This window comes from Aquarana catesbeiana, linkage group LG04 (genome assembly GCF_042186555.1).
Source record: "Aquarana catesbeiana isolate 2022-GZ linkage group LG04, ASM4218655v1, whole genome shotgun sequence".
Classification (NCBI taxonomy): Eukaryota; Metazoa; Chordata; class Amphibia; order Anura; family Ranidae; genus Aquarana; species Aquarana catesbeiana.
Window position 1 is genome coordinate 274466025 of NC_133327.1, and position 10171 is coordinate 274476195.

General features: G+C 46.9%; 1 protein-coding gene across 1 annotated transcript; it reads left to right on the forward strand.

Moving 5' to 3' along the window:
• Window positions 1-8397: 8397 nt before the first annotated feature.
• LOC141141494 (transmembrane epididymal protein 1A-like) lies at window positions 8398-9970 on the forward strand. The gene has a single exon (XM_073629111.1). It carries the CDS (start codon window positions 9035-9037, stop codon window positions 9887-9889), a length of 855 nt encoding a protein of 284 aa, XP_073485212.1. The 5' UTR covers window positions 8398-9034; the 3' UTR covers window positions 9890-9970.
• The last annotated feature ends 201 nt before the right edge of the window (window positions 9971-10171 follow it).

A 10171-nucleotide genomic window follows, 5' to 3' on the forward strand; every position in this document is an offset into this window, starting at 1 on the left:
CGTAGTCTCAGTGCTTGGGCTGCTAACATTGCGCTAATAAGCCTGAGAGACCCTCGTCTGTGTGGTCTTGATGGGTCCCTGCAGTGTTTCCTCTTTAGGAACGAAATCTGCCATGCAGCATGACTTGGTTCCAGGAACTTTGGGGGGGCCAGCCTGTCATTTCCTTTTCTAGGGGCTTCCTTGTCCGTTAGGCTTTACCTGTTTTATTCAGTTCCTGCTCTTCTCCTTTCTTATTTGGCTTTTAGTAGGTTCCGGGTGAGCGAGGAGCGGGCCGCACCGTGCAGTAGGTGTCAGGGTCTCCCTATAGGTGTGGGGCAGCCGCCCAGCACCATATTTATTGGCCTAGGGCGCTCCCGATGATGTCATAGGACTGCGCCCGGTCCGCACATGAGCACTGATCGATGGAAGCTCTGGGCGCCATTTTGGTTCTGGGCAAAGCAATTCGTTTTGCCCACAAACAACTGGAGGAGTCTGGGGGCGGGTTCTGCCTGTCCCAGGATCATCTAAGAGTGTCAGTGGGCTGCTGTGGGATGGGCAATATACAGCCTCCTGACTGTCTTCGGACTGTGAAGTTTGTTCCTGGATCCAGTCTAAGCAACCTTCTGTGTCGCCATCTACTGGTAGGAAGGTTTTCTGTACTTTAAAAAAAAAAAAGGGTACATTCTTTTCCTTTGGTTTGTTTCAGCTGTTTGCTCTGTTGTAGTTTTCAGACTTTCATGTTAGAAGGTTACTGGCAATCTCCATCCTTCTGTTTCTCTTTTCAACTATCTCTTTTTCCGCTGGCCGTCCATTCTTTTCCTTTGGTTTGTTTCAGCTGTTTGCTCTGTTGTAGTTTTCAGACTTTCATGTTAGAAGGTTATTGGCAATCTCCATCCTTCTGTTTCTCTTTTCAACTATCTCTTTTTCCGCTGGCCGTCCCTTATTCCCTACTACCATGAGTCGGCGACCTTCAATACTTAAGTTGGGGGGACCACCAGTTGGTAAGTTTTCAGGTGTCCTTAAAAGAGTGCCCTCCAAAGCGGTTTGCTTTGATATGTTTCAGCTCCGCACGCTCATGCTCTCGGAGTTAAAGAACAAGAGAGGACAGGCATTCTCCAAAGGAGCATAGCTCCAGACGTCGCTCCCGGTCAAAAGATCCAAATGAGCACGTCACGCCTCCTCTTCTCCAGAGCAATACAGGCGTCCCAGCAAGAAATCAGGCTGGACTTGTGGCGCAGTCCCCCTATCCAATAAATTGGTGTGCAAAGACTGTCTAGAGGAGTCTGCAGTAGACAGGAAGCAGGACACTTCACAAGTCTCATCATTACTGAAGAAGGTAGTACAAGATTCCTTGTCTGAGTTTACTTCAGCCCAGCCACCTGCCCAAAGGGTCCCATTGGAAGATCAGCCGGGGACTTTAGCAAGCAGTATGACCATGCCCAGTGTAAAAAAAAAAAATGGCGCTCCCACACAGGAGAAAAGCTCCAAGGAAGACGTCTCTGCTCCTCTTCCCCAGAGCCAGTTCCCCAACAAGAGTCCTGCAGGGCCCATGGCGAAGTCTATACCCAGGAGGCTGGTGAGTAGACACTGCCTGGAGGAGTATACAGCTAACAGGTAATGCCAAAAGTCTTTATTATTGATAAGAGTGGCACAAGATTTTGTTTTGAACTCGCCTTAATTACCTGAAGCAACTGTTATACTTGTATTGGAAACTGTTGGAGACTGTTGCCATAGGAGACAGCTCTCTTATCAGTGCAGATGTGGCATCTTGCTGAATGCTTTTCCCTGCGTGGCTGTCTTGTAGAAGTCCAGGAGTTTACCGGGTTAGCATTACACAGATATATTTGGGTGCCCCAAGGAGAGTGGTAATGTAGCGCTCAGAGCGCGCTAGTGGGTGTGGCCAAATTGCCCTTGCTGACATCATCACCCTTCAGTGAGGCCAAACAGCCACCTACGACGGCAACAGATTTGTGTATGACTATCTTGGTTACTTGGGGAACCACAGCCTAGTCCAGGTAGTATGTCCGGGTCTCAGGGGGACTGAAACCCTGACACATGATTCAAAACCCAAACTGTCCGGCTGAATCCTGGACAGCTGGTACACCCTAGGTGTCTGGCACCCATGAATCTACTTTGCACTGCACCTACTATGCCTTTCGACCCACTCTATGTGGAGGGAGGTCGACAAGTCATGGCTCTGGAGGTTCTCATTGGACTGAAGGAGTCTTGGGTCCTTGCTACATATATTATAGATGCAGCAGTCTGCTACTCAAAAATAGGGAGGCTGACCAGGAAGTCCCCCCTAGTTGCTTGTATAACCACTGGAGGAGCACCCTAGCACTTTGGCGGCTAGGGAGGCCATATGGTTGAGACCCTGGACTGCGTATTGCTTCCTACAAACAAAAGTGGGGAAGAATGGAAGGGGTTCGAAAAAATGCCCGTATAAACAGGTTGTCAAAACTGTGTACCCTGAACAAGCTAATGGTCAACCTGCTCCTACATACTGTAGCATCTGCAAGTGCCGGCAGGCCAGCAATATCCAGCCCATGTACTGGGTGAGTCTAATGGGAATGGTTTAATAATTATCAACCAGCTGGTGCACCTGCATTACTCTGAGGACAGTGGCAGGGTCTGCATCCCTTTAGACATGATTTCCGATTGGGAGTATTTTGCAAAAAATTATATTTTTGTAGCAGTGGATGCCAAAAAAATCTGACTTGTATTTTAGTGCAGACTCTGAGAAAATCAGTGCGCCAGTCACACAAGTGCATACCCAGACTCTTAAGGTAAGACCTAGAAGGCACGCTTCACAGATTTCTGGACAGCATGCTGTACAGAGCCTTGGATGAAGTAATCAGACACTCATGGTCACTTCGGGAGATTCCTCACTGTTCCTCCTCCAGACCATTTCTCTCCCACGGAGCTGCCAAGTCCACCGCAACAGCGGGTGGGCTGCTACAATGCTTACAGACACCTCAGACTCAAGAGGGATTGCAGGTTTTCTACCCAATCCTGTTTGGAGTTCACAGGGGATGTTGGTTAGTGTCCAGTTACAGATCGGAAGAGGTCAAACCCTTTTGGGCACTCTTTGAGATCTTTAAGATGGAGTCCATTAAACTGTATAACCACATGGCTGGAGGCTGTTGCTGGATCGTCAGGATGCCTATTCTATCCTCACACTTTAGAGGGAAAGCAAAGCCAACCTTTCTCCATCCCAATGGTTGGTGTACCCGGGGGTGCTCTGCTATTTCCTCTGTTTTGTTCCCATCAGAGGAAGTGGTGACAGTCAGGAACAGAATTCTGAGGACGAATATTTCCGCTTGTTTGATGGCTTCTCAGTGCCTCAGTCATCTGGGCACAATGTCATTATGCATATAGTTGATTCCTGGGGTGCATGGGCACCTGCACAAATTTCAACTAGAATTCCTAGTGCAAGGGAGGAAACAGGATAGAACACAGTTAATAGGTATTACTCAGTATGAGTAGCGGTCCGCAGTGATGGAAAGACCTTAAGGAAGTCTTGGTCCGTTAGGACCGTCAGACTGGAGAATGGCTACGAATCATGTCTGCAAGACAGCCAGGAACATGCACTGCGAAAGACTTTCGGTCAAGGCAAGCAGAGATTCCCAGCCAAGGAGGATAACCTTGAACGCGCTGGGGGTTCAAACAGCCCTTTTAGCACTTTGGCCTAAGGCCCCTTTCACACTGGGGCGGTGGGGGCGTCGGCGGTAAAACAGCGCTATTTTTAGCGCTGTTTTACCATAGTTTTTGCGGCGGTATTCGGCCGCTAGCGGTGCGGTTTTAACCCCCGCTGGCGGACGAAAAAGGGTTAAAACCGCTTGCATATCGCGGCTATAGCCGCGGTATTGAAGCGGTATAGCCGCGCTGCCCCATTGATTTCAATGGGCAGGAGCGGTTTAGGAGCGGTGAATTCACTGCTTCAAAGATGCGGCTTGCAGGAGTTTTTTTCTTCTCCTGCCAGCGCACCACTTCAGCGCGAAAGCCCTCGGGCTTTCACACTGAACAAACAGCAGCGGCTGTTTTGGGTCGGTTTGCAGGCGGTATTTTTAGCGCAATAACGCCTGCAAACCGCCCCAGTGTGAAAGGGGTCTTACTACACATAGTCAAGGAGGACCAATCTCCTTGCAGTTTAGCAACAGGGCAGCAGTCACCTATATTCAGCTCCAGGATAAAACTTGCAGCAATATGCTATTGAGAGAGGTGAAACCCTTAACGCCTGGGGTGGAAGATCACCAGCAAAATTTCGGAAGTAGTTTACCTCCCTGCGGTTTCTTTTGAACAAGTACAAGCTTCCCAGAGCACGAGTGGGTCTACGACCCAGGTCTTCTCTGAGCTGGTCCACAGGTGGGGCCTACCACAGACAGACCTCCTTGTTTCCCACAGTAATCACAAACTTTGGTCTGATTTTGTCTGTACCCCAAGGTGCAAGGCGCAAGGGGCAGATGCTCTGGTCTCTCCCTGGGACTACAATCTAACCTATATATTTTTTCCCAACATTTCCCGTAAATGAGATTCCCCTTGAGGCTGTCAAGGGATAACATAGTTGTCATAGCCAGTCCTCCATATTGACCAGGAGGCCCTCGGTTTTCCCTGGCCATTTATTTCAGGATATAGAAGACATTTCCCCTCTATAACATACGCAGACTGGGGCCACAAGCAGGGACAATAAAGGGGGAGGATGGGCAACTCCGGTTGCTCCAGTTTCACTCCAGAGTGATCTCTACTTTGCTGTGTGCAAGAAGACATTCTACTTACTTATCTAGGTCTAATTCTGGAACAAGTTTTCTTGGTAGGGCAAGACATTGATCCTACTGCCCTGCCAGTGTCAGCTGTTCTATACTTCTTCCAGGCCTTAGCCTATCCTCACATAGCTGACGAGTGTGGGCTATATTGGCAATAACACATTTGAATGGGCCAAGAATCCTTAAGTTTGCACAACTTTTGAGGACAGTCGTGAAGAGTCGGTCACCAAGGAAGAAAGATCTATTGCAGTTGCTGGATCTCATATCAGTTTAACCGTTTGTTCCAACAGAGCAGTGTTCGGTTCAGGCCATCACTTACAAGGCAGTATCAATTGCAAGAACTTTAAGCAAAAGTTATCAGAGATTCAAGCTCTTGGAGCTTCAAAGTAAAAAAAAAAAAAATATATATATATATATATATATATATATATATATATATATATATTCTTTCCAGAAAGATTACAGTTGGATCTTGTAGATCATCCTGCATCAAATGTAGCAACAGACTGCTATTTAACAGACAGCTGGACATTGCCTAACTTTCCAGAACATCACACAAGAAAGTCACACGTACTGTTCATTTTCAGAACTTTAAAGGAGTATCTCTCCACAATTGTCCCTTTCAGGTCATCTAAATAAACCTTTTGTCATTCCAGCTGGGAATCATCAAGGGAAAGAAGTTACTGCCTGGATCCTAGCAGGCTTGGGTTGTGTATATAAGACTATAGGTCACGAGCCTCCGTCAGTGGTGGCGGAGCACTTTACCAGAGTGGTTAAAGCCTCATAGGCAACACATTCAAGAAAATAAAGGGTGCCCATCTGTACAGGGGTATCATGGTCGCTCCAACGTTCCTACTCATACTTGACGGAATAGATGTGGGGGCCTTGTCATCAGGGGACTTTATAGGACGGACTATTCAGTCCTCTGTCTCATCCTAATTAGAAGATTGGTTTGACAAATATATCCCACCCTATCAGCTAGTTATTTATCACTAGTATGCTGCCATGTTGACGTCAGGAAAGCGGAAAATTGTATCCATGGCAGCATATGAGCCCACCCATGTGCGTTTCGGTATGTGGCTTGTTACAAAGAATGGGGTGGCAGCTAACCATGCCTTCATTTATGCTATTCACTGGTCCTGAGGGAGTGGTCAAGAGGCGGAGCTCTATCACTAGTATGCTGCCATGGTTTGGCGTCAGGAAAGGAAAATTACGGTGAGTATTTCATACAATTTTCTGTTTTTTCTTCACATTCCTATTCTCTAAATCCTTTTTTTGCATGCTTTTCATAAGTTTTGCATATTCAGGGGTCTCCTTAAATGGATTGATTTTATCCCTAATTTCTTTAATTTGAACCTCCAATAACTGTAATTTCCGTTGTTTTCTCTTTATGAGAAAATCCATGACCTCTCTCCCTTTACCATCAAAGAAACATACCATTCTTCAATATCCTTATCCCCCAATAAACAATCATTAATGGGAATATCCCATCTCATTTTTCTGGGCACCATATTGTCCTTCAAATATTTTTTCAGAGTAGATTGGTCCCACCAGACATTACTCTTTTTATCCATACAATGCCCTAATTTTCTAAACAAATGTGCTATATCATCTTCTTTGGCCTTATTATCTGAAAATAGATCCTCTAGATCTAATTCCCTATTCCCAAAAAAGGCAACAGATCCTTAAGGCTGCTAACAAGTATATGAAATAGACGTAAACAAAATAAAGAAAATCTTGCGAGCCACAATGGTCTTGTGCCAAATGTATGCTAATAACCAGCTGCAAGCGCAGATCACGTTTCATATACCGTGTGTCAGGGACGTGCTGATGCCTTTCAGGGGAATATGCGTGCGCGCATGTGCACGCGGGGTCTGTCCAGGGTTATACAGCAGAATTCTCCCACTGGTGTGCACCGGCGCGCTCCCGTGCGCGTTAGCGCTGTTTGGCGCCAAGGTGCCTTTAAAAGTGTGTCAGCTGCACTCATGTGGTGCTGTTCGTCTGCAGCTCTGTACCTGTGTTCCTGTATCTGCCTGCTGATTGCTATTACTGTTATCGACCCGGCTACGTCTGACTCTTCTGCTATCTCCAATCTGACCCGGCCTGCCTGACTCTGCTATCTCCTTGTGACCTGTTGCCAAACTCCTGCTTGCCTGACTACTCTGTTATTACCCATTTGTATCATCTGCCTGATCTCCTGCCAAACCCGGACTGTCTGACACTGCCTTTTGCCTGTGTCCTGTGTTGTCCTGTGTTGTTGCATCCCGGCCTTCTCATCCAGCTCCAGGTGTCCAGTACCTCCCATCTGCCAGTCTGCTGATCCTCTTCTGCCTGCCAGCATCTGCAGCTCAGCCATCCCTGAAGGATCTCTACTCAGCTCCCGTGCCGGCCGTTGCAAAACCTTCACCAGGCACTCCTACCCACTGTGCTCACGAGACCACTGTTCCCACTCCAGTGGCTCCTGAACCAGCGTTGTAAGAGGGGTCTTCTCCTACCAGTCGGGCTCAACTACCAGCTACCTAACAGTACGAACAGCCATGACTGAGCCTGCAGGAGAGACCTCCCCTATAAAGGAGATTTGCACGCATCTTGTGGCTCTCACTCAGGCCGTGAAGACTCTGCAGGATAGCTACACCAGATTAGAAGGACAAGTTCTGAACCTTACTGGTCCTGGTAACGTGGCCTCTGCCTCAGCGGCCGCCCCAACACAGACTGTCTCGTCTCCCTCTGTGGTAATGCTTCCACCTGAGCCAAGGGTTCCCATTCCTGAAAGGTTTTCTGGGGACCGAACCAAGTTCCGGGCTTTTCGCAGCACTTGTCAGCTTTACTTTGCCCTGCAACCCCGGACCTTTTCTCTGGAGGCCACTAAGGTGGGGTTTGTGATATCCCTCTTACAAGGAGAACCCCAGACCTGGGCTCACCCTCTACTTGAAACAGACTCTGTACAGATCCAGTCCTTGCCGTCAAGGCTATGGCTCAGCTTTATGAAGATCCTCAGCGGACCGCTACAGCTGAGCCAGCTCTGTTCGCGCTCCAGCAAGGCCGCAGACCGACCGAGGACTACGTCATGGACTTCAGACGCTGGAGCGCGGACACTCAATGGAATAATGCAGCCTTACGCCATCAATTCCGCATGGGCTTGTCCAAGGGCCTGAAGGATGGGGGGTTTAATTTAATATGCCATTTAATTTTTGCTGCAAAGCATTGCAGCCACAGCATAGGTACAGCCCTGTGCAGCTGCATTGCTGTGTTTAGGTTGGTGGCCAGGGGCAGTAAAGCCACAGCTAATTGCCTGCTGTTACCACCCATGTAAACAAGCCCTAACTCTTCTTCCCTATCCAACAAAAAAAAGTTTTGCCTAGAGATGAACATTGAATACACATGTAAAATACACAAGTAACGGTCATTCTGTTGCCTGGCTGTGATAGTTTTTCTTATTTGCTAAAACATGTTTGTCCTAATTCCCAACCTTCCTCCGTGCCCTTCCCATTCTTAACTTGCTTTCCATCCTCTTCATTTTTTTTTATTATCATATCAATCCTACACTTGATTGATAGGATTATTCTTTCTCCATCACACACCCTTCAGAAATCCTGTTAGTACAACAGAGCTTGAGCCACCTTGTGGGGTGTGTCTGTAAGTCACAGGTATTTTTATATCTGAGTTGCTCTGCAAGCTCCTGTCAATAGATGATGCTTTTCACCGACTGCTCACCACGGTAAGAACAGCCTGGGGACTCTTCTCTGTCCTTTGTGAAACACCGGCTTGTGCAATAACCCAGCAGACTGCTGCTGCTGGACTGGACAGGGAATTCCATGTCGAAGAATGGCGGACAAACCTGAAGACATGGAAAGGAATACAGTGGACATGAGTGAAGTGATAACTTTGCATTAAAGAAGAAGAAAAAATTAAAAGATACAATAAGACTGCTGTAAACCAGGGAGACTGGCATGGTGTGCATCTTGGACACTGACAATACACAAATCCTTTCTTCTTCTACGGACATCCCATTGACCTTTGTCAACTCATTTGATCTACTCTCCAGGGTAGCATGCTGAACTTCCTACTAATAAACTCGGAACACCTTTGCTCTAGTGAATACATCATCAAAGTCGAGTGACATCTGACTTGAAGAGTGACATTCATTCTGCAGCAGACTTCAGAGAATACACTTGTGTAACCCAGAGATAACAGCAAACCTCCATTGCATAAAACAGAGGCTTAAAAGATTGTGCCTCCAGTCCTTGCGAATCATACTTGTAATTTTAGTCAGAAACTGACCCATACTCAACATGGGCACTTTTATTGGACATATTTCTCCTGGGCTGGCATTCCTGTCTTTTGCTTTATTGTATGCTGTTCGCTACTCCTGGATGGTCCTGAATGGATGCAAGGTTCAGTATGCCCCCCGCACCAAGACTTACCAAAAGTTTTGGAAGACATTGCCTATAGAGGCCATAATGAAGCTAATTTATTCTTTCCTGGCTGTTTTGGCTGAGTTCTTCTTTCCTCCAGGAGTGCAGAAGCTGCGATTTTTCCGCTCAGATGACCCTGAGTATCACTTTCAGAACCCTAGTGAGTGGCAGCATGTCAACATGTATGGCTCCTTCTTTGTAAGTGGAATCCTGGACATAGTGAGTCAGTCCTGTCTGCAGAAGCGTTATCCACTGCTTGAGCATGTAGGACTCACTTATGCTTTCTTCATCACAACCCTCTTACTGAAGTTCCACGGTCATGGCAAGGAAGCAGTGGAAGTGCAAGTCCACCACCTGCTACTGCTCACTGTTGGCATAAATTGTGCCATAATGGTTTTTGAGATCTGGCAGCCAAACCATCGCAAACTCTGGTTTACCAAGGCATGGTTAGTGACTGTGCAAGGAACTTGGCTGCTTCATGCTGCTTTTATCTTGTACCGACCTCCAACAGGACATATTTGGAACTCATCGGACCCTGTGGACCTCATGTTTCTCACCACTTTCTACAGCTGGCATCTAACCGCTGATGCAGGGCTAGTGGCCCTTATCTTCTGGCTAACAAGTATTGTACACAGACGTTGGGGTAGCAGACTAGAAAAAGAAGACTATCAACTGGCCGGGGATAAAGACGAGTTGGCAAAACTCACTGCAGAAGATGATGAAGAATTGTAATCTGTGATTAAAATATTAATTGTATTGTCCTAGCAAGTCCGCACTGATGTTTGTTTCACAATAAATTTCCTGTTACAATGACCCTCGGTTTTGTTGTCATTCACAACAAAGAAGAAATTTTACAGGTTAGTAGTACAATCTTTAAATGACTAACAACAACACATTTAAACCTTGCCTCATACCTAGTAATAGACCTTGATATAAGTCGGGGGGGGGGTCTAGGGGGACTGAGGAAAAAATATTCTATTAGTGCTGCACTAAAACTGAAGGTTTTTATTGTGC